This window comes from Aspergillus affinis (assembly GCF_023601865.1).
Source record: "Aspergillus affinis strain CMG 70 chromosome Unknown NODE_1_length_919884_cov_86_970707, whole genome shotgun sequence".
Taxonomy (NCBI): domain Eukaryota; kingdom Fungi; phylum Ascomycota; class Eurotiomycetes; order Eurotiales; family Aspergillaceae; genus Aspergillus; species Aspergillus affinis.
This window is the reverse complement of record NW_026515782.1, coordinates 485081-513067: the sequence shown is the minus strand read 5'-3', so window position 1 is coordinate 513067 and position 27987 is coordinate 485081. Positions and strand designations below refer to the sequence as shown.

Sequence of the window (27987 nt, the reverse complement as noted above, 5' to 3'; positions counted from 1 at the left end):
CCGGACTTCTGGACTCGGGAGGACCTCAGGCAAAAAGGCCAGGATGCCCTGCCCGGTTTCTCAATGGGGAAAATATTGGAGACCCCAGGCCACGTCTGGCGGAATGCAATATCCATTACCTAACCGGGGGAGAAGATTGACTATTCAGTATTCAGTATACTGTGTACCGGACTCCCAGCATTATCACCACGCGATTGTTGACCGAACAACCACCAATGAAACTGCCGGATAGGTCCCTGGACCACGGCGCAAGGCAGCCGGTGCACCAGATCGTCCATTCTGAAGCAATACACGGGGATGACGGGGATCGGACTCCTTGATTCAGCCTGTTCTGACAGAAAGAAAAGACAGAGAAAGCGCTGAACCGCAGCACGAGGCGGCGCAGTTCGGTACCGTCACCGTACGGTAATGCTCAAGTAGACGCAGGTACTGCGAAGCTCTTAGGTAACTGGGGAAGAGTCTGGCCTGGAAGAATGACATTGCATTCCTGGGGATGATGGGGAATTTATGTAATAGCACATTAATTGAGGGCGAAAATGGTCTGGGTTTATGATCTAATCTTCTTGTCTTGCGCTCATGACCGAATAATTGAATAAGAGGATGCACTTGGGCATAGAAAGAAAAACGAAAAAAAAAGTATTTATAGAATACACGAACGGTACCTTGTCCGGGCAGGCAGATCGACCAGGAGCGCTTTCCCTTTCCTTGCGGCGAGTCGGACGCACTTCCAACTTTCTCTTCCCGCTTTCTCTTCTCGCCCTTCTCCCCTCTTCCCTTCCCTCGCCTTTTTGCCCCGTTTTTCTCCTTTTCCTTTTTTCTTTTTTTTCTTTCTTTTCTCCCCCTTCCTCTTGTTTTTCTCTCTTCTTTCTTTTCTCTTCTCCCAGGGTGTCTTTGCAGCTCTGCCTTCAGATCGATCGCTTTCCCCCTTTCCCTTGGCCGCCACAGCCGGTTTTTGGTGTCCTGTCTCACGGCCGGCGCCAAACGGTGCGTAGGCTTTGGCCCCCCGCGAATTAGTTGTTTGTTGAATTGTTCTCTTCATTATTTTCCATGTTCTGTTGGGCCTCCTCTTAGTTCCGGATCGACTATCTTCACTTCTCTCTCTCCACCACCCCTCCTCACCACCACCACCCTTACTCCTGGTACTCCGGTACCTTGAGTATCGCTCGCCACTGTCCACTGGATTTCAATATCTTTCTTCGCCCACCTTTCAATCTAATTGAAAGGTGTTCTCTACTAGTCCTCCCGTTCTCGGTTGCGGCCCCTCCCTTTTACAGGTGAACCCGGCGTTTTCTGTGGCATCATTTTGGTGCATTGGGATATTCGTTGAAGATACCCCTGCGTTGTTGGAGTTTCTTGGTTCCTGTCGGTCCGATCGCTTCGACGGACCGCACACCTCTTCCGCGAGTTCTCGCCTTGACGGCCTTTTCGCTTCTTTCCCGACAGGGATTCCTGTTCGGCTGATTGAACCTTTTCTATAAAAAGAAAAAAGAAAAAAAAAAAAATTCACACCCAAATCGGAAGGAGAACGAAGCAGCAAACCATCAAACCTTACGCTTCTGTCCGAGAGATCTGTCCGTATCAGTTCTCTCCTCGCTCTTCTCACTTTTGATTTTCCTCTATTTCTCGTCGCGAATCATCGCATGTTCGCTACCCAGTAACGTCGCTATGCTGATCGATGGCGAGAAGTGGGCTTGTGAAGCTTGCGTCCGGGGTCACCGTGTCAGCAGCTGTCACCACAGCGGTAAGTCTCTTTGTCCTCATTGCCCCGCCGTCGAACAACGCAGACCTGCCAGCAGAGATCGAAACCAAACTAACTCGGAATGAAACTGTCCTCTTCGTCCAGACCGCCCCTTGACCCACATCAATAAAAAAGGCCGCCCAGTCTCTCAATGCGCTCACTGTCGCGGCCTACGCAAGTCACGGACAACCCACACCAAGTGCGAGTGTGGTGACAAGAAAAAGAATAGCCACAAGCATGATTCAGATCCCCACGCTGTTGACAAGCGGGATCTCAAGCGTGAGCATGTTGGCGATGGTAGTTCGGTTCATTGTTTTCTGATCTGCATTTCACAGAGGATTCTCGTACAAGATGTGGCTGCTCCCATGGGCTACGTTGCACCTGCGCGCTGAAAAAGGAACCCCACCTCGATCCTGTCCCGGAGACGGGTCTGCCTCCGCCACCGCATGCCACTCTACCGGAGCTACCCAAGAAACCCCAGTTGACGTCGACCAAGTCCGAAAGCACGCTCACCATCTTTCGGGATGGTCACCACAAGCCGGCTCACAAACACAATGACATGGCTCACAAGTGCGGCCTTCCTTACACGATACCGCGATCGCATACCATCCATGCGACGTCCGACGTGGCTCGACGATCCATCGACCATCTGCCGTTAAGTCAAGCTGCCTTCATGAACGAACAGCAACAGCAGCAACAACAGCCGCCGCCGCTACCGTTTGCAACCCCGCAGTTTCCCGAGCAGATGTCTGGTCCCCTGGGTCCTCAACGCCGCGTCAAATCCGAACATGGGTCTCCCGATAGTGCCCCCGTCCTTGCTACGGAGGATGTTCCGACATCTATGCCTCCGCTCGATCTCTCGTCCTTCTTTCCTCCGGCTCAACCCTTGGAGGAGTCCACAGATCGCAGCGCGCCTGCCGAACCGACGACGTCCGTGCAGCAGCCGATGGGCAAGACGCCTCTGGATCAACTCGTGACCAGTGTCCCCCCTCTCGACGTCTCGTCATATTCGTCGTTCCCAACAACGAATACGTCCCCAGTGAACTGTATGGCTTTTCAAGATCCCTACAAAGAGTCCTACTTCACCTCGCCGGAAGCCGACCTGCCCCTCCACTCCGCGGGGTTCAGCGCCCCACCCGTCGACTGGTCCAGCTTCCCCCTGTACTCGTCGGACGTTCCGGCTGCGACCAGTACGCAAGCTCCCTCCTACGCCAGCTTCGACTACAACTCAATGGCCACCGGCTTGCCGGCTCCGTCGTCGTCGGGCGACATCTCGGAGGTGGAGGATTTCGGACCCTTCTCCGGTATCGGACACGCGGGCGCCGATCTCTCCGATCTCCACAGCGGCAGTGAAGGATCAGATATGGACAACTTCCGTATCAGTTCCGCCTCGTCGTTCATCGGTCTGCCGCAGGCGCAGCTCTTGTCGTCGAACCATCTGGATTCCATCAACATCGACGATTTCCTCAAATCCGCCAACGAATCGACGGCTGCCTTGGAGCACCAACTCCAGGCGAACATGGGCATGGATTCCAAGCCGCTCCCCTCGCAGGAGGTCTATGCCATGTCAGAGGCCGAAGCGTTCAAGCCGATGACAACACCCACGTCGAGCTTGCCGATGACGACATCTGCCACGGACTCGATCTGGCCCGCGGCCTTGTTTGATCCGGGGGCGACCTCAATGGATGACAACGGGAATAATTACTATCCGCCGTCATGGGTACAATGATTGTTTTCTTCTCTTCCTTCTTCACCTTTACCCATGGCGGGCAGGGGGGCGCGCATGCTTATTTCTGGGCTTTGTTGCGGCACCTTACCACCACCTCCACACCGTCTGAGTGACGACACCGACGTCCTTCACGACCTTGATGAGAGATGATGATAAATGCCTGATTTATCTTTGTTCAATTAGCCTCAGTCCGAGTGACAAAATTATACTATAGCAGTGAATTTATAAAGATTTGTTTATTATTTTGGATTTATATATATCTTCTATCTATATTTTCTATCTATATTTTCTACTTCCATGTTTATGTTTTGATTATTGATGATTATTACAGTGAAACTGCCGATGTGGCATGTCCAGCTCCCCTTTGTTTCCCGTTGATACCGAACCGGACAGAACATGACCAAACGTGACCGGACGGGACGATGCACGATGAGTCACCACGCAGGTGACACCGTCAGCCCCTGCATCGGGAGCGGTGTGCATTTGGCGGTGAACCATTGTTATTGATCCTTTCCAGGGGAAGTATGCCCGGATTACGAAGTACACGAGAACCCAGATCACCTCTTCTACTCAAGGCTCGCCTAGAACCAACTAAATATAGCATCCCTCTCCAGAGTACACGCAATATCGAATCCATGGACCACCCAACAAACAACACCACTCCGCCCGGAGTAGACAGAGAGATCGAACCGTGAAACAGAGTACAGTGCCTCACCTAGAACTGACTTTCAAACAGGGCAAATGTGATCAAAATATCCCATCTCATCTATGAGGCATTTTCTTTATTCACCCTTTTCCTCGGATGCAGCTCACGTCACACAATACACAGAACCCATCGGAGCTCACATTCCGATCTCTCTGATTGATTTTCCCCTGCAAGGGACACGGCACCCCCTGCCGGGACAAGCTTTTCTGTCTAAGGCTTGTTAGGACTTGGCTTCGGAGGTGCCGTTACGCGGTCCTTGGGCCTCTACTGTGGCATGTAGGCAAAGTATGTCGGTGGCTGTGATTGGTGTCTGGTGGGGACATCCTGGAGTTCTGTAGCTCGGATATTCGGCATCGGAGGAATTTGGTCGGTATGTGCATGATCAGGTAGGACAGGTACGGTGCATAACTGTTGGGAGAAGGGGATTTTCGTTTGTCATTTGGTATGTAGGCTGGGATGGGATGTGTTGTTGTTGTTGTTGATCGATCTGAGTTAGGGAATATGTTCGTATCCCTTGCTTGTCTTTCAGTCTCGCTTAGTCTACTTTTTTATTTTTTGTTTACTTTGACTTCATCTTCTGTATGTTTCCACTGCACACGGCTTTCGGTTGCAGGACAGGATAATAGGAAGAGAGTCGGTATTTTCCAAAGATGACGTATGATGGCATATCTACCTACTTGATACATACATGTGGATACATGTAGACAGATCCATATATATAATCAAACTAGCAGTTTATGATCGATTCCGTAGAGCTGTGATTATGTAGACATCAAACAAAATACTAGATATATATTTACAGTGAGGCATTGGAAATAGAAATGGGGTGCTACGTAAAGTCCATCAACGAACTATTTTTGCATAGTTATGTGTTGTGGATGCAGTGATCTTCTGGTTCTTGGTTCCATTGGAGATAAAAGATAGTATTGAATAAAATTCACCACTTGAACAAGGCTCTAGATCTCAAATTGTTTCAAGTAACTGATCAGATAGAAGAAACAACAGTATACAGGTACATTAACATACAAACAACCAAACCACAACCCAAAAAACAGATAGACAAACATATATACAAAACCAAAACCCGGAAAGGAAGTAAACCGCACAAATCATAACTCATATAACCCCAAATTACTCCAATCCAACCCAATCCATCAAACCCCTAAGCCATCAAAGCACTAACCTCCCTCTCAATCCCATCAATCAACGAATCCAAACTCATCGTCGGCGACAACAGATCCAAGAACGGCACATCGGCCTTGAATACACGATACACCCAGGACCGGAACTCCGCCGCCAACATACTATCCATGCCATAGGTGGAAAGCGGTAACTTGACATCGAGCTTCTCCGACGGGATGAGGATCAGATTCCCGAATCGGCGGCCCACCAGCGCCGCGACGGTGTCCCGGAGAGGCACACCCTCGCCGGCTTCGGTGAGCGCTTGCATTAGTTCCGCGGAGACGGCGGCGCCGAGGGTCTCGTCGGCGGAGTTGGTCAGGCCGTCGATGGTGGTGGCGAGGAGCGAGGCGCGCGGGTCCGAGAGGATGGGGTTGCTGACGTCAAAGCCCTTGCTGCGGAGGCCCTTCAGGGCGAGCGGTTCGAGACCCGTCAGGATGTGGCTGTTAGCGAGCGGGTCGGAGCGCAGGAATCCCGGGGTGGAGGCGTCTTGGGAGAGGGTGATGTCGACGATCTGGAGGAGTTCGTTTTCGTTGATGGGCTGGATGCCCTTGCGGAGCAGCATCTCTTCGATCTCCGGGTTTTCGTGCAGATAGCCGACTTCGGAGATCATGCCGAGACCGAGAGAGCTGGCGGCGAGGTTGTGTGCGCGACGGTACCGCGCGAAGGCGTCGAGGAAGTGGTTGGCGGCGCAGTAGTTGCTCTCGGTGGCGGTTCCCACGCTGCCGGAGACGGAGGACGTCATGAGGAAGAAGTCGAGGGGGTGGGTTTGCTCGCGGGCAGCGATGGCCTCGTGGAGATTCCAGGTGCCGCGCAGCTTGGGGCCAATGCCGGTGTGCCAGGCCTGGTTCGTCATGGTGGTGAAGAGGGCTTCGCTCAAGCCCATGGCGGCTTGGACGACGCCGCCGAGGACTCCGGGGATGCTGTCGACGGCTCGTTGCACGTCGGCCTTGCTGCCCACGTCGCCCCGGACGACGGAAACATCGGCGCCTAGGGACTGGAGGTCTTCGACGAGACGGCGGGCTGCAGGACGGTCTGCTCCTGATCGACCCTGGAAGACGAATTTCCGCGCGCCACGCGCAAACATCCATTTGGCAAGAGATGCGCCGAGGCCGCCGAGACAGCCGATCAGGAGATAGGTCTTCTCGGAAGACAGCACAGTGGAGTACTTCATGGGAAGGACCTGGTTTTGAATGGTTAGTACAGGACAACAAGGACAAACGCCACAGTGACATACGTTGATTTTGGAGCTGCGGTTCTCCAGAGAAACCACGACACCGCCGAGTAGATTCTCTGCGCTCGCATAATGGAAGGCCTCAGAAACCTGGGAAACGTCAAAGACCTTCGAAGGCTCGGCAGGTTGAATGCGCCCTTGCCGGTACAGCTTCAACACATTCTGCATAAGACTGCGCATCGAATTCAGTTAGCATACATTCACCATCTAAGCGGTAGAGCCAACTCACCTAGTCCATTTCTTCCAAACAGCCGGATTCGTCGAATAATAGAGACCCTCAAGATCAAAGGCAGTGTAAGTCAACTGCTTCGAGAAGAAACTCATATCCAGGCCCTCGGCAGTCCGATTGCCGATCTCTACGAACCGGCCGAAGTCGGCACAGGCGCGCCAGCTATCGTGAAGTAGGTCATCATTGAACAGATTGAACACGACATCAACACCGCGGCCGTTAGTTGCGGTCTGAATGTCCGGGAGGTAGGTTGATTCGTCGAGAACGAAGACCCGTTTCTCGTCAATGCCATACGATCTGATCATCAGGTCGCGAGTTTCTTGAGTGAGCACGGTGCAGAAGACCTCCACCCCCGAGAGAGCGGCGAGTTGAACAGCGGCTAGTCCGACGCCTGACGAGTCAATGTGCACGAGCAGAGACTCTCCGGATTGGATGTGGGCGCGATCATGAAGAGCATAGAGAGCTGTGGCGTAGGGGACGAAGATGGTCGCCAGCTCATTAAGGCTGTCTGTAGACTCAAGCTTCTGGCAAGCCCAGGAGGGGACCTGATCGGCGAGACGGAAGTGATTAGGTGCCATCACAGCGACGCGGTCTCCATGCGCGAGACCGGCAACAGAGTTACCGACTCCTTTCACGATACCAGTGAACGCCGTGCCGCAGGTAGACCTCTTGGTCTCCGCCTTGCCGTGAATGACCTGACTATCCTGGGCATTGATAGCGTGAGCGACCACCTCAACCTCGACGTCATCGCTCTTCAGCTGAGCGTGGCCCGGGCCCTGCTTGAAACAGAGCGAGTGCACATGGCTAGCTCCCTGCAGGAAGAGCCCACAATCACCCGCGTCCTTCAGTTCCATCTCCTTGGTATTTTTACCTTGCGTCTGTTGGAACCGGTCGTTAGACGCATAGTCGGGCAAGAAACGGCTGATATACAGCAGACCATTCCTCTCCACGAACTCGTAGTCGATATGAGGCGACAGGACACTTTGGTAGAGAATGAAAGCGATATGCTTAGCAGTGATGTCGAGCGTGGTCTTAGTATCAACATCCAAAGTGTAGAAGCTAAGAGACGGCTGCTCTAGCATCAGGGATCGGGAAAGACCGCCGACGAGAGCCATGTCCGGGTTTTTACCCTGCAGCATACCGCAGCTGTTCACCCAAACCACGTTGGAAGCACGGTTGGTGATGACTTTGAACAGAGCCATGCGTTCTTCATCCATAGTGGACAGGAAAGGCTGGGCGGTTTCAATAGTGGCAACAACGGTACACTTGGCCGGGATGCTGCTTTCCGAGACCGCATCCAAGGGCAATCGAGTGACCGAGTCTGCGATGCGGGAGATTGTCGATAGAATGGCATCGCCTAACGCGGTGTCCAGTGTCTCTTCAACAAGGACGAGGTTTTCTATCTGCGATCCCGTTTTGGGGTCTTGCGTGCGCTTCTGGAGAAGCCCGAATCCACAGATGTTGGACGCTTCCCAAATGGTTGATTCGTCGGCCTCCTGAGGCAGCTTCGGCAATGACTGCAAAGGATCTGGCATGACGAGGAGGCCATTGGAGCCGACCAGTGGCAGGAGATGATCAAGCTGCTTATCTTGTTGGTCTTGATATGCGATAGGCATGATGACGATATCATAGGTGGACGCATTGCCATCGACAGGTAGCGATTTAAGGTCTGCAGGCGGGCTGGCCTCAAGAAGCTTTCTCTTGTTCACCGCACCTTCATCGGTGATCTCAGCCACAGAGAACGAGCTGTAGTTGGGCATCTCGGTCCCCGCTCCCAGCTTGCTCATACAAACTCCCACAGCAGTAAGGTCATCAGAATCTGCGAGGCAGTAGAGAATCCGAGCTCGGGGATTCTTGTGGCAGAAGAGTTCCAAGACTCCCAGCATGCGGTAAAGCTTTTCAGAGGGACAGACCTGGACTGAAAGCCTTTCCAATGCCGCCTCGCCCATGATGAACTCCTCGAGCACCTCAGGTGCAGTCTGAAGACTGGCGAGATCCGGCTTCCAGCAGACACGAAGCATCGGTTGACGCTCCACTATATCCGTGTTGTTCGTAGACCCTTCGTAGGTTCTCAGACGCATGCCGTGGACCTGTGCATGTACCTGTCCATCAGGCTTGCGCAGCTCCGTGGAGATAGTAGCGGTCGAGAAACTCGTCGCATGGGAGTCAGCAAAGACCGTGTAGCTGCTGGCCAAGTCCGCAGCCGTAGGTGCGCGGATGATAGCGCTCTCGAAAGACACGGGGACCTGAGCCAAGAGATCCGGAATGACTCCGTGGGCTCCGGCAATGATGGCAGTCTGGAACATGCCATCAATGCTGACAGGGTGGATAGTATACCTTGAATCATGATCGATACCGCCCGGAGTCCGCTGGTGGACATCAATTTCCGAGATAGCCCAGCGGTCCGTCCTGCCTCGGGGAACGCGAAGCGTCTTCATGGTTTGGAATTGGGTCCCGAAGTTCAAACCCTCATGTCTCATCTTCTGATACCAGTTGCGCACTGCAGACGGCTCGCCATGAGCCTCGTTTAGCTCAACAACAGCAGCAAGAGACCCACAAGGCACATGGACCGCAATAGAACCAAGGACGTGCGTGGACGAGATTCCATCTTTAACGGAAACGATCTCGAACTCCCACCATTTCTTCGATTTCACAGTGGGAGAGACACTTTTCTTTCGCAAAGTAGTGAAAACCTCCGCAGACACCATATTATCCTGGCTGGACAAAGTCAAAGCGGCCATGATGTTAACATTGCGCAACTCATAGGACAAACCGTCCGTCTGCTTCTTGCCCAAAGCCTGGGTCAGGGCTTCAATGGCTATGGCAATGTATCCAGCGGCAGGGAATACAATAGTGCGATCCAGCCTGTGATCCTGGATCCATGGCACATCGTTGGCATTGATAACGTTCCGCCATGTGAAGTCCACCAGGTTGCTACCGGTAGTCATAGAGCCGAGCAGCTCATGGCGCTGGTACTTGCGGTTCCTGAACTCGATGCTAGCACGCGACTCATTCCACAGTGTCTGCTGGTACGTCCACTGGTAGGTAGGGAGATCTTTCACAATCTTGCCAACAAGACTGAGGTCCCTAGCCGCAGCTACATTGTCGAGCCCATTGATGAGGTTAAGAGGCACATTCGCACCAGCCACATACAAGCTACCCAGGAGCTTCAAGAGACTCAGGTCAGTGGACTCTCCACGCGTGACGGCCTGGAAATAAGGAGCGGTAATTCCAACATCCTGAAGAGTCTGCTTGATGGGAAGTTTCAGGGCCCCGTGAGGACCGATCTCAACCAACGAAGTTGAGTGCGTTTCAGAAAGCTTCTGGAGAGTAGGACCAAACAGAACAGGCTTCTCAAGATTGTGTCGCCAGTAGGAGTAATTGATCGTGTCTGTGTTCGGGGTAACGAATACAGACGAGATCCATTTCACATGAGCCTTGCTCTTCACGCGGGTCGTGAGTGGCTCACAGCTGGCTCGGACAAGGCTTTCGTACTCGGCACCGACTTGAGTCATATGGTGCGAGTGATACGCCCGACCGTCAGTGAGCAGTTTGCGGCGGAGGACACTCGAATCGCTCATGGCTGAGTGTAGACTGTCAATTGCGTCAGCATCGCCGCTTAGAGTGACGTTCTCGGGCGAGTTGACACAAGCCACGGTGATCTTCCCGGTCAATCCGTTGCGCTCGATCTCCTTGAGAGCACTCTCCTGCCCGAACCCGACTGCCATCATCTGTCCTTTGATGGACAGCTTGCTGACCGCATAGCCGCGGTAGTAGGCGATGGTGATCGCTTCCTTTGAGGTCAAGAATCCGGAGGCATAAGCTGCTGCAATCTCACCAGACGAGTGTCCAATGACTGCAGACGGTTCGATACCCCAGGAAGAGAGGAGGTCAACCAGAGCAACTTGCAGAGCGGTACATGCGGTTTGCGCCCGGCTGACCTCATTGATATTGCTCCTCTCAGCCGGTTGAGTCAGAGTGTCTAGAAGGGTCCAGGACGGGGAATGCTTGAGGCCTTTAAGAACTGCGTCAAATTGCTGGATGGAGTTGCGGAAGGCAGCGTATTGGTCGATGAGGCCCTTTCCCATTGCAGCCCACTGCGCGCCTTGTCCCGTGAACACAAAAGTCAGCCCCTTGCTGAAATGAATGTTGGTCTCGCGGGGAATGATTAGATTCTCGGGCTTGAGATCGTCTGCCAGAGTGCGCTGCGAGGCAATCAGGAAGCCATTAGATGCCAGCTTGGACCGACGTGTCGTCAAAGTGTAGGCAAGATCAACCAGATTGGTGGGCTTCCCGTTAAGACTAGACACTCTGGCTGTAAGGGCGGACTGGCTGGAGGCCGAAAAAGGGAGGAGAAATTTCTTGTTGATCAGATTAAGCACCGAGGTGGGCACAATGTTCTTGTGATAGCCTGCTGGCACGAACGAATCGGATGCCTCCAAGACAACGTGAACGTTGGCTCCGCCGTAACCAAACGAGTTCTACCAAAGTGTTAGAATCATTGAAAATAGACCACGTCTCACAATAAACGACTTACAACACCAGCTCTTCGAGGAATATTCCAACCATCACAGGGCCATGGTGTGTTTTGGGTGACTATTTCGACGTTCCAGTCGTACGCCTTGATGTCAGGATTCATAGTTCCAACATCTATAGTTGGAGGAATCACTCCTCGTTCCAAAGCGAGAACAGCCTTGATGATACTGGAGATACCGCTGGCGGCTTCACTATGTCCGAGATTGGTTTTGACCTGTTTGTAGGACATCAGTACTAGAACACAGTATCATAAGGAGTTTGAGGGATAGCATACTGAGCCAATCAGCAAAGGCGAAGACTTCGGTCTGCTTGAGAATGCGTCCGCGAGGGCACGAATCTCAATCGGATCGCCCACAGGAGTACCAGTGCCGTGGGCCTCCACGTACGAAGTATCGCGAAGATTCAGCCCTGCCTGGGCGTGGGCCTTGCGTACTACAGCTGCCTGTCCAATAGAGCTTGGCTGTGTGATTCCGGGTGTACGGCCATTTCTAAGGTAGGTCAGTATATGAATCGTGTCCTGACAGATTGATGCTACTCACGCGTTGACCGCAGATCCACGAATGACTGCTCGGATGGGATCTTTGTTGGCAATGGCATCACTGAGACGTTTGACATACACGGCTCCCACACCGTCCGCGCGCCCATAGCCATCAGCCTGGTCGCTGAAGGTGTGACACGTCGAAGTTTTCGACAGAACTCCGGCCTTCATTGTACCGATGTGTTGCTCTGGGGATTGGATTAGATTAACTCCAGCTGCGACCGCAGCGTCGCACTCATGATTCCGTAATGCCATGACAGCCGTGTGAAGACAGTATAGAGAAGAGGAGCACGCAGTATCTAGGACCAAACTATCTCTCTATCAGCAGAATGACAAAAATTTTCTCATCTTATAAGTTTGCATACCTAGGCCCGAGCAAATTGAAAACATGGCTCACACGGTTACTCAAGATAGTCGTTCCCATACCCGTGGCACTGTAACGATGAAGATACTCGGGGTCTCTCGTCTGCATGACCTGAAAGTCCATTGTGAAGTTTCCAACATACACGCCGGTGTTGGACCCCGAGACATCTTCCAGACGAGCACCGGCGCTCTCAAAACTCTCATATACAACCTCCAGCAGCTTTCGCTGCTGCGGGTCCATATAGGTAGCCTCAAGGTTGTTGATTCCAAAGAAGGAATTCTCAAAGTCCCGGATGTTTTCCTTGAGGAAGTAACCGCCCTTTGTATTCATGCTTCCCGGTCGCTCTTTATCGGGGTGATAGAAAGCTTCGGCGTTAAAGCGGGAGGATGGGATGTCGCATTGTCCTGTCCTGCCATTGATGAGCATGTCCCAGAAGTCGTCTAGGGACGAGACACCTCCAGGAAGACGACATCCTAGATGTTCAGTCAGTATATGCGTTGTGGATACTGGCTATCAAACTGACCTAGGCCGACAATAGCAATGGGCTCTTGTAGCCCACTTTTCTCAGTTGTGGGTTGAGGCTTGGGCTTCTCAGATCTATCGGATTCCACCTCCACAAAACTCGATGCTGATGAGACACTCATGTTGTATTCTTGTGTGTATTAATGTAGAATTAAAAGGTAATAGAGTCTATGAGGAGTATATGCAAAAGGCCAAAATGATCGTGTAGTAAAATGAAAAGAGGTAAAAAGTATGAAAGCCTTGATATGGTTCAGTGAGGATACAACGCTGTGTTCTTATGAAGATGAGAGTGGATTAACATGGCACAGGGTGCAGACGGCCCCCTTGATATATATAGAATTTATATCAACACAGCCATATATTTGAAAAAAAGAAAAGTCCATGAAGTACCTGGCGAGGCCGAAGTAGTTGCCTGACTACAGGCCTTTGGTTCTGGAAGGAAGCGTTAGCTAGCTGAAAAGAAGCACAAGGCAGACCCAAATTGCAAAAAACCACAGAAATGACAATACTGCAACAGCTCAGAACGGCGTGATGGGGCGCTCATTTGCAGACACTAATCGTAATTTTGTCGTGACAGGCTGAAGATTCCGATGGCAAGGAACCAACGCTAGCACCTGCAGCAGGCCCTGTTCCTGGTCCTTGTCCGTTCGCACATGGCAAACTTCAGCCCCAATTGAAGAGGGTAATCTATTTTAGACAGTTTCCATCGTCCTTAAATTCGGGGGCCAAGTTAACTGTCATACTGATACCGCCCCCACGTGCCATTGGCGCCATTTCTAATGCCAGGTTTATCCCGATAACGAGCTTCGATTTCTGAGGTGAGAGCGGGGCAAAAAAGGGCAATGCTTCATAGTGTCATGTTATACGGATTAGTTTTGTAGTCTAGAACCTTGTTGTTCTCGGATCATGGGGTGTAAGGCCGGCGAATTCGGTGCTTGGACCTCCTTGCTGGGGGTTTCCTTAGCGCTATTTGTTGTTGACATCGCCTCTCTCAATCTGGATACATGCATTTGAGAGTCCTTAGATTAGCAACATTGAGCAGGGTGAAAAAGGCTCATCATCAAATGATCAGTGGGCTAGTGTAACGCTGCGACACCAGGATTGAACTCTCTCTCTTATCAACGGCTGGGAAACGAGATCGCGTATCTGATTGTTTCTGTTATCTGGGCTTGACACCGAAGAACTGTTCAAAATGGAGCGGAAACCTTCGGCGCTGATCACAGGGTAAGAAGTGACCCTAGAGGAAATGGGTGCATGTCTTCTAATAATTCATACCTAGGTGCGGCAAAGGCGGGATTGGCCATGCCCTTGCCTCTCAATTCATTGTGGGAGGTATGCAAACCTCAGACAGGTTATTGGCAGATGATGGTAACTAAAATGCACTCTATTAGGCTATACTGTGATTGCAACTCTCCTCCCCAACGAGGCCCGGGATCACCTGGAAGACCTTGGAGTTCACGTTTTTGTCTCGGATGTTACCAGTGATTCGCAATGTGAATCTCTGCTTGAGTCAACCAGAGTTCTGACTCAAGGAAAGCTTGATGTTTTGATCAATAATGCGTATGAAAATCCCGACTCTAATGCATATCTGATCTTACTAATATGATGTCCAGTGGAATCGGTTGGTTGAGACCACGCAAGCTCCTGGATTTGCGACTTACTGCCCTTTCTAGTGTACACGATGCCAGCTGTCGATACTGATGTATCTCAAGTTGAGAAGATGTTTGCCGTCAACGTACTGGGGCCCATGAGGATGGTACGAGTCTTTCACAAGTCAATTGTGGCAGCAAAAGGGACGATCGTAAATATCGGCTCCATTGGTGGTATTGTGCCATACATCTATGGCGGTCAGTCTCATATCCTCTATTTGCCATTTGCGGAAACGGTGTTGATAAAGTCTGTCTCACACAGCCTCTTATAATGCAAGCAAAGCTGCTTTGCATGCATATGGAAATACACTCAGGGCCGAAATGAAGCCTTTCGGGTACAAGACAGTCTGTATTCTTCTTCCAGAGAGCAGAAAGCGCTAACTGCAATCCCAGGGTCAAGGTGATCACTGTGATTTCGGGGGAAGTGGGCACAAATATCTTGAAGAGAGATTATGATGCATCATTACCTGCTGGTTAGTTCTTTGCTCGGACGGCTTTTTTTTTGAGCATCAAGCTGAGATAAACGACTAGATTCAATATTCCAACCGCTTAGTGAAGAGTTCAAGGCGCATGTACGGCGCACACCCAGTGAGTCTCCAACAGTTGTATGAATTTGTTCATATTCTGAATTTTGTTGCATCAGACACAATGACTCCAGCCGAGTACGCATCTGGAGTCTATGCCGAAGTGCAGAAAAGCTCACCTTCTGCCTGGTTCTGGCACGGAAACCTAACAACCATCATCCGGATATGGGATGCCATGTTACCTCGAACATTCTGGGTATTTTATCCCCCCTCTTTACAGATAAAAATCATTTTAAACGCTAACATCGTACATAGGATTGGTTCTTCGCTCGTGACTTCCAATTTGATAAGCTGAGGAAAGCGGTGGAGGAAGGAGAAAAGGCGAGAGAGAAGAAGGTGGATTAACTTACACTCGAGAGACTAATGCCGTGTATAATTGATTGTTATTATCTGAATCATATAATGATATAAACGCTTAGCATCTCAGCGTAACTGTGCTTAATAATCGGTCAGCTCGGGGCTGTATCTATATAAGATTCATGATTTTCATCAGCCTGGGGGAGTACCTTTTCACACACTCCATCTCCACTGCCTCACTTGATTACTATTTGCCTTAATTGCAGTCCCTAAGCCACCTTCTTTTTCTCCGGCATAGCCTCGCAATGGATATTACTGGAAACGCGCTCATCGTAGGTGCCGGTATGTGACTCACTTTTCCATTCATGTCATTGGCCTGAGTCGAGCCCACATTCTTCCGATGTTTTATTGTCGTCTCTCTCTCCGCCCCTTTTTTCTTCTTCCGTTTTGTCTACCACGTGGATGGAAAATTCTTCGTTGCAGGGGATAGTATAGACTAACTGGGGTTGCATAGGTTCGGGCATCGGCCGCGATGTCAGCATTGCCTATGCACTCGAGGGAGCACGTGCACTGGTACTAGCAGATATTAATAAAATCGCGACAGATGAGACGGCAAGGCTTTGCAGAGAAGCGGCATCGAGGAGGAGTGGAGACGCTCTGATAATCCATGTGCTCGAAGTCGACGTCTCGAACGAACAATCAGTGGAGACCATGGTTCGGCAGGCTGTGGCCAATGTGGGCCGGATTGACTACTGTGTGGATAGTGCTGGTGTAAGTCTCAGCCAAACCGAACTAGCCGGGGGTAAGCTGACATTGAAAACGCCCCGCAGCTTGGCGTTCGAAACCCGTTGGAGATTGCAGAAGCGTCAGGGGAGGAACTTGATCGGTTCTGGAGCGTGAATGTGAAAGGCACGTTTAATTGCCTCAAGGCTGTAAGCGCGGCTATGAAACGGCAGGACATCATGACCGTGCCGTCGCGCACTGGGCCCCGGGAAATTGGCAGGGGGGCTATCATTGCCCTCGGATCATGCAATTCCTATGTGGCCACACCTCAAATCGTCCAGTACACCACGGCTAAGCATGCAGTGCTTGGTATGGTGAAGAATGCAGGTAAGCGGGAAATGGAAACAAAGAACGGACCAACTCGGCAGCAGGGGCACTACTGTAAAGTTATCGGCTAACGTTAGTCCAGCACTTGATAACGCCCCATACAAAATCCGGGTTAACGCCGTTTGTCCGTCTTGGGTGGACACGCCAATGACGGACGAGGCCATCGAGGGCAACCCCAGCCTCAAACACATCATCCGACGAGTAGTTCCACTCGGTCGAATTGCGCATCCAGAAGAGGTCTCGGACGCTATAATGTTTCTGAGCAGCCCTAGATCCAGCTATATGACAGGAGGTGGTCTGCTCGTTGATGGCGGAGCTACTTTACAGCTTCAGATCTAGAGATTGGTTGGTGGACACTTCGAATTTTGGGGGCCGAATTTCTGGGGCCGGCGAAACCGCAGCGACCGGCCATTCCAGCGTGCTTAGTAGGCATCTCTCATCATTGAGTACTTATTTCCGTAATGTAGGTAGCCCGATATTATTATTCAGTCATCCATCTCAAGTAATGTAATCATTCACCGCTTGCTCCACTAGCTTAAGGATTCCGCACGGGCCTTGAGGTCTTTGTTGAATTGGTTGTACTGGCCCAACATCTTCCTTCCCAGCAACGAAGGACCCATCATAAACGAAATGGCACCGGTGAACAACTCGGTCTGCTTGAAGACGGTCGATGCGCCGCCATTGGCTGGCTCGAGATGAAAGCTATGAAGTCCGGCAATGAGCCCAAACACGGGAGGGCCCTGCCATTGGAACAACTTCTCGGAATTTTCCTAGCGTGATTCTCAGTATTAGCTGATGTTTGCATCGAAGCGAAAGCGAAAGCGAGCGACCGATAGAACACCACAAGGAAGAGAGAATCTAGTATGGATAGAAGAGTGATAGTTGAATACCTTGATTTCTGCCGTAAATTTCATGCCATCCACATCGCATTTGATCTTGTCACCCGGTTGAAGGGACTGGAGAGTTTTGGAACTATCTTCAGGCTCGAGGAGTTTAATGAGGCTTTGCCATTCTCCGTAGGTCGAGAAGTTGAGGAGCTGTGATGGCCAATGCATCAGTCGGTCCGCAGTTCCACCCGATCGGAGATAAAGCGAGGAGGATGACCACCCGGGTGGAGTTTGGCACTTACCACTTCCCGCACTTTGGCTGGGGAGGCTGCAATTTCGATCTGTGTTTCAATCATCTCGTATTAGATGTGTGTGTGCAGGTGGCAGGATTCTGAGAAGGATGGAGTTTTGATGAGAGAGAAGAGCGAACAAACGGCGAAGATGGGCTAGCCTTGCTCTTGTTTATGGCTGAAGGCGCGAGATGACTAGAGTTGCCAGCTTCTTACTCCTTCGGGACTAGCCTGACCAAGATGGGTCTAGCGGGCCGCAGCCGTTGGCGCTGAGTCATCAATACATTCGACGATCGACAAAGAAACTGGTGTAACTGTCCGGTATGTTAAAGTTTTCATACAGCTCTAATACCAGTACAGTAAATATCAACAATAACCGGTAAAATGCTTTGACTTCGTGATAACTAGGTATACTAAACGCCCGCAGGCTTCCATGCAATCTGAAAGCACCTGCTTACCATCAAATATGGCCCCCATCGAACTAGATTACACAGCAAACTGTTGCCCGACAATGTCCTCACTCAACTTCCAGAGTTTCTCGGCCAGCTCCGGGTCACTAGCATATCCCGAAGGAGGGATCTGCTGGCAGTCGTCCAGGTAAATCGGGTTGCTTACTATCGTAGTAGTTAGCAACCATGAGAAACATGGTGAAAGTAGCATTGTTAATAACGCAACTTACAAGTGACACTCGGGTCCAACGCTGCCCTAATCGCTCCGGCCACTCCCTGCTCCGGGGTCTTGTCCAACAAGCCCGATTCAACGATCTTTTGGGCCTTCTCCAAGGGGATATGGCGACCAATCTCAGTCAGGATACCTAGCCAACAGGTCAGATATTCATTCGATCAAGCAACGCAGGACTGGACTTGGATCAAATACCTCCTGGGTTAACGGCATAAGAAACTATGCCTCGGCTATTCAACCGAGCGTTCAAAGCCACCGAGAAGAGAATGTTGGCTGTTTTGGACTGAGCATAGGCCGCTTCCGGAAGATAGTCGCCCTCAGTCTTGGCCCCAAAGTGAGCAAGCACGGCTTTGTTGGGCTCCTGGTCCGCTGGGACAGGCTTTCCCTCCCAGTTGAAGTCGTCGAACCGGATAGGACTGAATTGATGCCAGCCTCCCGTAATATTGATGATTCTTGTAGCCTCGAGAGGGTTCTTCTCCGCGGCGGCCAGCACCTTGGGGAGAATGAGGTTCGTGAAGAAGAAATGTCCAATGTGGTTCGTTCCAAATTGCATCTCAATGCCGAATTTGGTCAACTCGCGGTCCTGGACGGACATCACGCCTGCGTTGTTGATGAGGATATCCAGGTGCGAGATGGACTGGTTCAGCTCGTCGGCCGCCGCGCGGATCGAGTCGAGATCGCCCAAATCCAGAGCTAAACCGATGACTTTGGTCTCCGGTGAGATAGACTGCAACTCGGAGAGCACATCTTCAACTTTGGCCCTCGATCGATAAGTTACGATCAAGGTTGCGGGCTTATGGGTGGCTAGAATTCTAGCAGTGGTAGCACCCAGACCCTTTGAGCTTCCACCGGTCACCAGCACTGTATATGGGTTAAGCGCTGACTTCAAACGAGGAGTAGACAATGATCATACCATTCTTTCCCTGGATGCGGTCGGCAAATGTAGCCGCAACTTCCTCGCCGTTTGTGAATTTACCGAAGGCCATTGTACTGATTCTGAAGGCTCACGGAGCAAGTAATGTATAAAGCTTATGCTGACAGAAATCCGAGGTTCTCGTAAGACTTTTTTTAAGTTTCTCACTGGGAGTCTCTTCTGACAGTTTCCGACGTTTGGCAGCAGCCACGTTTTATATCACCTACCCATCACCGCTATACTTGCTCGACTTAGCCCTAAAGGTTTGTTATGTGTCCTGGGCCGTGTGCCAGTAATTTCGCCCCCATTTTTCGTACCACCATGGGACGAGGGTGATCCGGAGTAGTCTGATACTGAGATACTAGTCTGTTCAAGGACCTTCTATCCTCATCCGTTAGTTTTTGCATCGACAGTAAGATTCTTCATGAGCGTGAGAGTCGTCATAACGAACGCCCCAATAAGTTAGAATGACAAGCCCTCACTAATGCAATCTCTTACGATCTAGCCGGCTTACAGAGGTTCTCATCAGACTTGTTTAGTTCGTATCCATGTGGCAAACACGTGTGGCATCCCAGCCAGCCTAACCTGATGACGTTCTTCGGCTAGATTCACGATAGACCTAACGAGTCCACAAGAACGCAGCATGCAGATTCACGAACTCACGCATTTTCCCAGAACAAAAAGAGCGAGCCAATTAAACCCACTGAGCCCTGCAAAGTACAACACAAATCATCCCATTCGGGCTAAACTTCCGTATAAGCGTCCAATGGTTCTAGAAACACGCTACTATATATAATTCTCTTGCCTAAACAAACCAGACCATTGCATCCTGCAGGAATAGCGTCACGATAGTTGCTTGATCTTAGTGCTCAATCTTGCTTCGATGCTCGTATTCTCCTGTGCGTGAACCACTCATCGGAGTATCTTATCGCTAAAACACACCGCAATGACCAACGCCAGGAAGGAAGGCGAAACAGAAGGAGCAAGTGAACCAGAAACATACCGGGCGTAGGGAGGAAGGGTGCGAAGGAGGGCGAAAGTGTTTAAAAGGCGATGGAGTTCGCACCAGGATATACGAGGCTTTTTTTCTTTAGACATCTCAAATACTCTCTCATCATCTTTCAATCGAAGATCTCTTACGATCAACCATCTTCTATACTTGGCTATAGAACCTACCCAGCTAGAACTTCTAGAAGGCCGACGATCAACCTATCATCTAACTACCACTACGAACAATGTTGCCTGGCAAGATCTGCTCGGTGTTTGCCTGTCTTTTGCCGGCTTGGCTTTGTGCACCCCCGGTTGCGGCGTCGACGTACGGATCGACACTCATTCTACAGATTCCGGTCAAAGCCTCCGTCTCAATCCCTAGCGAATCAGCCTGGACGGGCCTGGTCAATACGTACAAGCAGAGTGCTGGCGTGTTGGGGGTATCTTACGCACGGGAGAGCAGCGACGAGAACACCATCGACCTGTTTATTGGTAATGATTCCTGATCCCGGTCTATATGTCCCACCGGGAAGATAAACGAATACCAAAAATATAATGAACACGAAAAAAAAGAAAAAGAAAAAGAAACAGAAAATCAACAAATCGAAAAGCAGAAGACCAAAGAATGCTGACTAAAATCTCACAGACCTTGACGATTCCTCCGCGGCGCAGAAAGTGACACAAATCATCAGCTCCTCGACGGTCTCGTCATTCCTGTCGCGCCTGCAAGACGGCTCGATCACCCAATACAACGTGGCCTTCGACCAGGCGCAGCCCCTCAAGACGCTGAACGGAGTCGCAAACACGGAACTAGCGGTCTTCTACCTCCTGCCCGGTGCCACGAGTCAGCAGAAGACGGACTTCGAGTCGGCGTTCGGAACACTCAAATCAGCCGTCGAGTCGGCGTCGGGGGAACTCTACGCCACTAGCGGCTGGCACCGCGGCACGGTCACCAATCCCTCGCTTGGCATCGACGTCGCCACGTATCTCGCCCTCGTGGGCTGGGAGTCGCTCGCGGCCCACGAAGCCTTCTCGACCACGGAGGCCTTTGGCGTCGCCATCACCGGGCTGGTGCCATTTCTGAGTGGGAATTTCGACTCGGACGCGAAGTTAACGAAGCTGTTGTAAGGGTGGATGAGATTTAGCTAGGGTAACTAGCCAGCCTCTGTTTTCCCTGCAGAGGATTAGTATTTGGGGGCGGGATGATTGTCTCGTCTTATAAAGGAAAGTGGTGTTAGTGTTGGGGCCGAATGCCGGCTGTTTGATGTCAGAAGACCGAGTCTCTTTTCCAAAAAGGCCTGGATCCTGCCAGCTGATGGGGGGAACGGACGTGGTATTCAAGGCTGGACCGGTGCTAAGAGTTAGTCTGGTCCTCGTCGACAAGAATGTTCCCCCGCTGGCCGAGCGTCGGGCAATTACCCGAAGCCGTCATCTTGTAAATTTCGCTCGTTTAGAATTACATACTACTACATACATAGCAATACAGCTTGCCTTCCCTGCAATTCCCTATGTCGTGTAACTGATTTATATGGCGAACAAAACCCTTCCCTGATTTCTTGTTGTCTCAGTCCCCTGAACATTCCACCTCATAGGAGTTCTCGAGTCTTGCGCCGGCTTAATAAACCATTGTTGGCCCTGAATAGTTGATGCAGTTGTGTTTAAAATCCGGGAGTACGCAGGTACTGTACATACAGTACATTCATCCAACAGCGGGTAGTAGTTACGGAGTACCCGGACACTTATGGGTCAGGGCGTGGGAAAATCGCCCGACCCGCTGATTGACAGGATTGACAGGGACATCATTCACGTGTCGCTCCACTTGTGCATCCTGACGATTGTCGATGAGCGAGATGGCGGAGAATTTCTATCTTGGATTTTCTGACAATGACAAAATTTGACTATTTGAAGGGGCCATTTGACTAGTACTAAGTTACTAGTTAGGAGATACAGAGTCAAAGGAAGTGTAAGGTAGGGCTCGCTACGGCAAACGGGCGTTTGCGTCGTGCCTTAATGCCTCAGGCACACATCGAAGCGCTCACAACTTTTGTCTACGTTGAGTCCGACATGAGGAACTGGATTTGTACAAGTAGATAATGTATTATTATAGAATTATCAACCTTAGTAGAAACATATATTTACATCAGCCAGCGGGCTGGAAATCACCGGGCGCATAAACAATTTGCCCATCCGCACAGAATGTTCCACGTGACCGAGCAGGTCTCGGGGTATCAGAGTCGAGGTATCAAGGAGGGTCGAAGAGAAGTAAGGATCGAGGACGAGTGAAAGAGGATGGAAAGGAAGAAAGAATGGGGAAGGGAAACAGAAAGAAAGGAAGACCAAGGCTACACGTTGGGGCGAACCGCAGGAGCTGCCCCATTCTCAAGCAAGAATAATTCGTGTCCGTCGATGCTACCCCGCTTAGTGGTATCGCTGGCAAAGGTTTGGTCATACGAGTCGAGCTCATTCTTAGGCTTCCTGCTGTTCTTGGACTTGCCGCTGAGAACTTCGTACTCGCTGGGCTTGAGCTTAAGCCGAGCCAATCGGTCTTCATAGGTGTTGTTTGTGACAGTCTTCTGAGAGAAGAAACGCTGGTTGACCTTCTTGAAGATGGGCTGCAGGGGAGGCAGACATCCGACCATCACGGCGACGTTGACTTCGGCACTATGGCTGACGTTAGCATTGTAATCATGCAAGGGGATGGAGGCAAAGTACGTACATCTTAGCGCATGCCAAGTCTATAATTACCCACGTGACATCTTGAGACGCTGAAAGCTGATGCGTAAAAGGGATGGCGACAATGGAACACACCATGGAGCTAGACATAGTTGTTAGGAAAATGAATCCTTGGGGCCGGTTGTCCGCGAGAGGAGTATGCTTACATGGCACCTAATCCAATGACGCCCAACACACTCAGCTTGGTAGATTTGGCCATTTGCACATTCCAGAGCATGAAAATCGGGATGATGATATAGCACAGATCGGTCGCAATAGTAAGGGCTTGGAGAGTATAGAGTGCATTCGTGAAGACATCACGAGACCAGCACGTGCCCGGCATGGTCACGAACCAGTTCTTCTCAAAAGGCCGACATTGCGCAAATGCAATGACAACGCCGACAATCGAAATTACCAAAAGGAGAGCCAATGAGGTATATAGGATTGCTTTGTAGACTGTCTTGCACTTGAGACGAATGAGCAAAGCCACAATCGAAGCTTTGACAAAGAATAATCCGAGGATGTTCAGAGGTTGCGCTATCGTGTTCATTTTCAATGCGATTATCATGTCCTCGGGTTCCAAGTACATGATGTGTCGCCCAAGTCCATGTTGTGCTGATATGATTGACAATATCTCACCACCCATTAGGAGAGGCTTCATGTGTGCTGTTAGTATAATACCAGGTACGTTTTTTGCTGGGGGAAGACCTCATACCATGGCAACTATCATCAACCAGTCATCCCAGCTCATGTTCTTGGTCATCAGAGTGCGAACCGCTACCCGAAGGATCAATATGAGACCTGCAGGAACCATAAACCCGATGATGGTTCCAATGTACACATTGGAGCGGTCCACATCAGGAGGAAGAGCGGCAGCAGCTGCAGCAGACATGATGAGTGAATAAGCTCAGAAGGCTGTTGAAGGATCTCGAATCCGAAGCAGCAGCCGATGAGAGAAAGTACAGAAGCTTCGTCGTGCCGGGGGGAGAAAAGATGACCTATAAAATCATCTCAGCCGCTTGTTCGCCCAAGCCTTTTGGAAAATGTCAACATTCTGCCCCCATCTTCTCTATAGTATCACAGCGTCGCGCTATATGAAGATGATAAGCCATATGGGCTCAGAGGGTGAACGGCAGCCTGGCCCTGGTCAGTGTCCTGCATTACCGGAGATTGATTGGGGCGATTTGCATTGAACCACGCGAGTTAAAGTCCGTTCGCGATGGAATAGTGAGGTCTCTCAAGTCTAGGTCCGCCTTTCCACCTCTCATATCCGAGAATGCGACGGACAGCGCTACGGTTGCATGTGTAGTGCGGGCGAAAATGAGGAGATGGAGGGGGCGAAAAGACCATGTGGAAAGAAGGGCCAGAATGTCAGATTCTGATTTTCAGCCCGTGCAGCGCATAGAGCCAAAGCAGTTGCTCTCAGCCAGTGATTAGCTCCGGCATTGCCTGCCTGTTCTGCAGCTGCACCTGCAGGGTGAGTTGTGTCAAGTAAAACGTGCCATCAAGAGAGGAGAATTAACATGAAGAATTCACAGTGAACCGCGCTACTCATTCTGCACAGCCTTGCAGAGAGCGATTTATTTCTAGCACTCTACCCCGGAGTAGATGATAATGATCGACGGTTTGTGATTGGAGAGAATCCGGTTTGGGGGCTCAACTGGTGAGAAGGACCCGTTTCTAGACTCTTCAACTGGCACTTCGCCGAGTGAATGCAGAACAACATCACCCAGCCTCCTTTCAGTGTTCGGCTGTGGCCAGGTTCAACTGGGAGGGGCATGCAAGGCGTGTTAATAATAGCCCCGTGGTGGAAGTGACCTGTCTAGATGGGTAAGCTTCCTTTTTTAGGGCTAAAGAATCCCCCTACCTTATCTCGACTAGCGGTAAGATACTGCCGGGCTGTCCACTGATTACACCGGTAAGCTGCTAAGAAACTAAAAATACAACGATTTTCAATACCAACAAGAAACGGTCGGAAACGGTGCATTGAACTGTCCGAGTTTGGTTTGTACAACGACATGGATGTAGCTAAAGGTGATAGCCCTGGAGACCAACAGGTTGAATCTGATGCGAGGCTCTGAGCATTTTTCTTTGTCGGTTGCTCTTGTTCATCCGGATGTGTCGCCGGCCCTTTCTCTCTTAGAATTATTAATGATTCTAGCTTCTTGGACGGAGATCTAAACAGTCCGCCATACACTTTATTTTGTCGGCACTCGTCCTCTGCGGTTGTGGCTTTTTTTTTTTTCGAACTGTCTTTTGACCAGCTTTCATTTGTTTGATAATAATTTGTGGCGATTATTTTCTTGTTTGATTTGCGACTCATCTTTCTCTCACCATGGCTGCGAGCGAGTCTACAGAGGAAAGACGCCTCTCCGGTGCAGAGCTCCCTCCGCGTAATGTGTCTGGCATCAAATGGGTTCTGGTGATCTTCTCTATTCTGTCGGCTATCTTCCTATTTGCATTGGACAACACGATCGTCGCCGATGTCCAGCCTAAGATTGTCGACTCCTTCGGGGAAATCAACAAACTGCCCTGGATCTCCGTCTCCTTTGCGCTTGGTGGTGTGGCTGTCAACTTAGTCTGGTAAGAGATAGTTCTTCGCATTCAACTGAGAGAGTCAAAGTTCTTTACTAACAGTAGCAACAGGGGCAAGATCTTTGCGCAGTTTGAAACCAAGAAATCCTTCCTCATTACCGTTATCCTCTTCGAAGTCGGCTCGGCAGTATGTGGTGCCGCACCAAATATGAATGCCTTAATTGTGGGACGAACTATTTGTGGTATCGGTGGCTCTGGAATTTACCTTGGCGCAATCAACCTTCTTTCGAATAGCACGACAGAAGCCGAGAGACCTGGTTACCTTGGGTTTGTTGGATTGACTTGGGGTATTGGGACTGTGTAAGGCGCCATCGATAACAGCTAACTGCCCTGTACTCTTGGCTTACATTTTTCTAGGCTTGGTCCCATCATTGGAGGAGCTTTCGCTGACTCTAAGGCAACCTGGCGATGGAGCTTTTACATCAACCTCTGCGTCGGAGCGTTGGCCGGGCCCATTTACATTTGGCTGCTCGAAACCCACGACCCACGGCCCTCTGCTACCTGGAAGTCCCGCTTGCAGCATATCGATATTCCAGGTGCAATTCTGAGTGCAGGAGGATTTGTGTCTCTCGTCATGGCTATCTCTTTCGGTGGTGCCATGTTTGAATGGAACAGTGGAAGAATCATCGGGCTCTTTGTCTGCTCCGGTGTCCTCTGGATCTTGTTCGGAATTCAGCAAGTCTTTTTCACGACCCCAGAGACTCGACTCTTCCCTCTAGACTTCCTGGAGTCATATGAGCAAATTATCTTCTTTGTTACGGTGGCAGCTGCAGTGACCTGCGCTTTTGTCCCCGTCTACTTCATTCCTCTATATTTCCAATTCGTCTTTGGAGATTCTGCGACCCAGGCAGGTGTGCGACTCTTGCCATTCGTGTTCATCATGGTCTTTGCTGTCATCTCAAACGGTATTCTGATGGGTATTCTTGGATATTATATGCCTTGGTACCTCGTCGGTGGCGTTCTCGTTGTCATCGGTGCCTCGCTCATGCACACCATTACCCTGGAGTCTAGCGTAGGCCGGATCTACGGCTACAGTGTGATCTTGGCGCTCGGAACTGGATTATTTTCACAGGCATCGTTTCCAGTCTCACAAGCGAAGGGCGGTCCTTCGAAGGTTGCCTCGTCCACTGCCTTTATCGGCTGCGGGCAAATCGGTGGCATTGCTCTCGGATTGACCATTTCCAACAGTATTTTCATCAACCAGGCCACGAGCAAAATCTCGGCCGTGATGCCCAACGCAGACAAAGACTTGATTCAACTTGCCATCAGCGGTGCCGGTGGGCCCTTCTTCAAGTCCCTTTCTGCTACCGAGCAGGTTGCTGTGCAGAGAGCACTGGTCTCAACCATTGGCAATATCTACTTCATGCTTGTCGCTGCTGGAGCTTTAACGGTTGTGCTTTCTCTTTTCATGAAACGAGAGAAACTCTTCGTGCAGACTAAGAAGGACACTCCGGAGCCTTCGGTGGAGGAAACAGTGCAGGAGGTTGTCGAAACCAAGCCAGCACCAAGAGATGACTAATATGGGCTGATGTTTTATCTTGCGTGATAGGAATCTTTTTTTTTTTCTTTGAGGGGCCAGAAAAATAATTTTTTCCTTAGAGTACGGAGTACTATTTTCTTAGTTTGTTTTTTTCACTGTATCTTTGGGATGTAAATCATGATTAATCGATACCGGCGCAGACCGGTTAGCTACCTCCCTAGGTTGGTATAACGTCCAATGTCTTAGCGCCTGAAGGAATTGACAAAAGCGCCCAGTGTTAAGCGCCTTGGCAAGTACTGGCAAGTTCTAATATCACACTAAAAACCCAAGTGATCTTTTTTAGGGGCCAATTGCCTCTATCTCTGGTACTTGTTCCGGTGGTCATATCTTTCGATAACCATTTCCACCACACCCACCTATGATACTTGTTACAATCATATGAAATAAAACAATTTTATTTTCTCTTCTCTGCGCCGCGTCTCTCCCTCACTTCCTAGCAAACTATGACTGTAGTGAAGTGCAAGCGAAAGGCTACGAGCTTCCTTTTATGATCTAGTGCTTACCTGTTTCAATATACTGTACACCCTCTGGCCAAAAATTTGCGAAATTTCCGAAGGGCGCAAACACCACCACTCATGCAGTCAACGATCTGTATCTAGGTTACTGAGACTTTAGAGTAAATCATTATCTCTATGATGTTTGTGTTTCTTACTGTATAAATAACTAGTCCCAGTCAGGTTTTCTATATATTGAAGGTCGCGCAAGTTTCGGAAATTTCGCAAATTTTTGCCTAGAGGGCGGAGATCTTGATGAAAATCCCGGGTGAAAAGTGATTGTCTTACAGTAGAAATCGACCCGATGCTCATCCTTTGCGAACAAGAGGTCAGATGCTTAGTATGTGTCTCTAGTCCCTGTGTAGCGTGGATGCATGCTGACAGGATGGCGCAATATTCAGGCAACATCTTCAGTAGTCGGAGAGTCCTGCACTGCCTAACTATAGTTACAGTACAGTATGTTCTGACAAATCCAACGCCGAGGATCAGTGAGCGGGTTTTACTGTAGCTAGTTAATTTCCCACAAGGTT

The 27987-nt window shown here is 50.4% G+C and overlaps 9 protein-coding genes across 9 annotated transcripts; 5 read left to right on the top strand and 4 right to left on the bottom strand.

Moving 5' to 3' along the window:
* Positions 1 to 1675: 1675 nt before the first annotated feature.
* KD926_004090 (copper fist DNA binding domain protein) lies at positions 1676 to 3467 on the top strand (the record flags this gene model as incomplete). Its single annotated transcript, XM_053096263.1, has 3 exons — positions 1676 to 1828; positions 1918 to 2017; positions 2074 to 3467. 3 exons carry the CDS (start codon positions 1676 to 1678, stop codon positions 3465 to 3467), a joined length of 1647 nt encoding a protein of 548 aa, XP_052961233.1.
* Positions 3468 to 5335: 1868 nt separating this feature from the next.
* Positions 5336 to 12897, bottom strand: KD926_004089 (type I polyketide synthase; the record flags this gene model as incomplete). Its single annotated transcript, XM_053096252.1, has 8 exons — positions 5336 to 6535; positions 6590 to 6758; positions 6816 to 11296; positions 11353 to 11565; positions 11626 to 11839; positions 11891 to 12199; positions 12255 to 12726; positions 12777 to 12897. 8 exons carry the CDS (start codon positions 12895 to 12897, stop codon positions 5336 to 5338), a joined length of 7179 nt encoding a protein of 2392 aa, XP_052961232.1.
* A 1070-nt stretch (positions 12898 to 13967) lies between these two features.
* On the top strand, positions 13968 to 15353 carry KD926_004088 (uncharacterized protein; the record flags this gene model as incomplete). Its single annotated transcript, XM_053096242.1, has 9 exons — positions 13968 to 13999; positions 14055 to 14107; positions 14167 to 14335; positions 14389 to 14396; positions 14449 to 14671; positions 14818 to 14897; positions 14956 to 15012; positions 15068 to 15204; positions 15264 to 15353. 9 exons carry the CDS (start codon positions 13968 to 13970, stop codon positions 15351 to 15353), a joined length of 849 nt encoding a protein of 282 aa, XP_052961231.1.
* A 257-nt stretch (positions 15354 to 15610) lies between these two features.
* KD926_004087 (SDR family NAD(P)-dependent oxidoreductase) lies at positions 15611 to 16754 on the top strand (the record flags this gene model as incomplete). The annotated part of the gene is made up of 4 exons (XM_053096230.1): positions 15611 to 15647; positions 15820 to 16076; positions 16136 to 16415; positions 16498 to 16754. 4 exons carry the CDS (start codon positions 15611 to 15613, stop codon positions 16752 to 16754), a joined length of 831 nt encoding a protein of 276 aa, XP_052961230.1.
* Positions 16755 to 16945: 191 nt separating this feature from the next.
* Positions 16946 to 17598, bottom strand: KD926_004086 (SRPBCC domain-containing protein; the record flags this gene model as incomplete). Its single annotated transcript, XM_053096219.1, has 3 exons — positions 16946 to 17185; positions 17306 to 17452; positions 17545 to 17598. The coding sequence occupies 3 exons, from the start codon at positions 17596 to 17598 to the stop codon at positions 16946 to 16948; spliced, it is 441 nt and encodes a 146-aa protein (XP_052961229.1).
* Positions 17599 to 18018: 420 nt separating this feature from the next.
* KD926_004085 (uncharacterized protein) lies at positions 18019 to 19199 on the bottom strand (the record flags this gene model as incomplete). The annotated part of the gene is made up of 4 exons (XM_053096208.1): positions 18019 to 18146; positions 18212 to 18346; positions 18409 to 19074; positions 19127 to 19199. The coding sequence occupies 4 exons, from the start codon at positions 19197 to 19199 to the stop codon at positions 18019 to 18021; spliced, it is 1002 nt and encodes a 333-aa protein (XP_052961228.1).
* A 1162-nt stretch (positions 19200 to 20361) lies between these two features.
* On the top strand, positions 20362 to 21244 carry KD926_004084 (uncharacterized protein; the record flags this gene model as incomplete). Its single annotated transcript, XM_053096197.1, has 2 exons — positions 20362 to 20608; positions 20763 to 21244. 2 exons carry the CDS (start codon positions 20362 to 20364, stop codon positions 21242 to 21244), a joined length of 729 nt encoding a protein of 242 aa, XP_052961227.1.
* Positions 21245 to 22458: 1214 nt separating this feature from the next.
* Positions 22459 to 23720, bottom strand: KD926_004083 (uncharacterized protein; the record flags this gene model as incomplete). The annotated part of the gene is made up of 4 exons (XM_053096186.1): positions 22459 to 22777; positions 22833 to 22931; positions 22996 to 23483; positions 23544 to 23720. The coding sequence occupies 4 exons, from the start codon at positions 23718 to 23720 to the stop codon at positions 22459 to 22461; spliced, it is 1083 nt and encodes a 360-aa protein (XP_052961226.1).
* A 1443-nt stretch (positions 23721 to 25163) lies between these two features.
* On the top strand, positions 25164 to 26942 carry KD926_004082 (MDR family MFS transporter; the record flags this gene model as incomplete). Its single annotated transcript, XM_053096175.1, has 3 exons — positions 25164 to 25411; positions 25475 to 25723; positions 25781 to 26942. The coding sequence occupies 3 exons, from the start codon at positions 25164 to 25166 to the stop codon at positions 26940 to 26942; spliced, it is 1659 nt and encodes a 552-aa protein (XP_052961225.1).
* Between the last annotated feature and the right edge of the window lie 1045 nt (positions 26943 to 27987).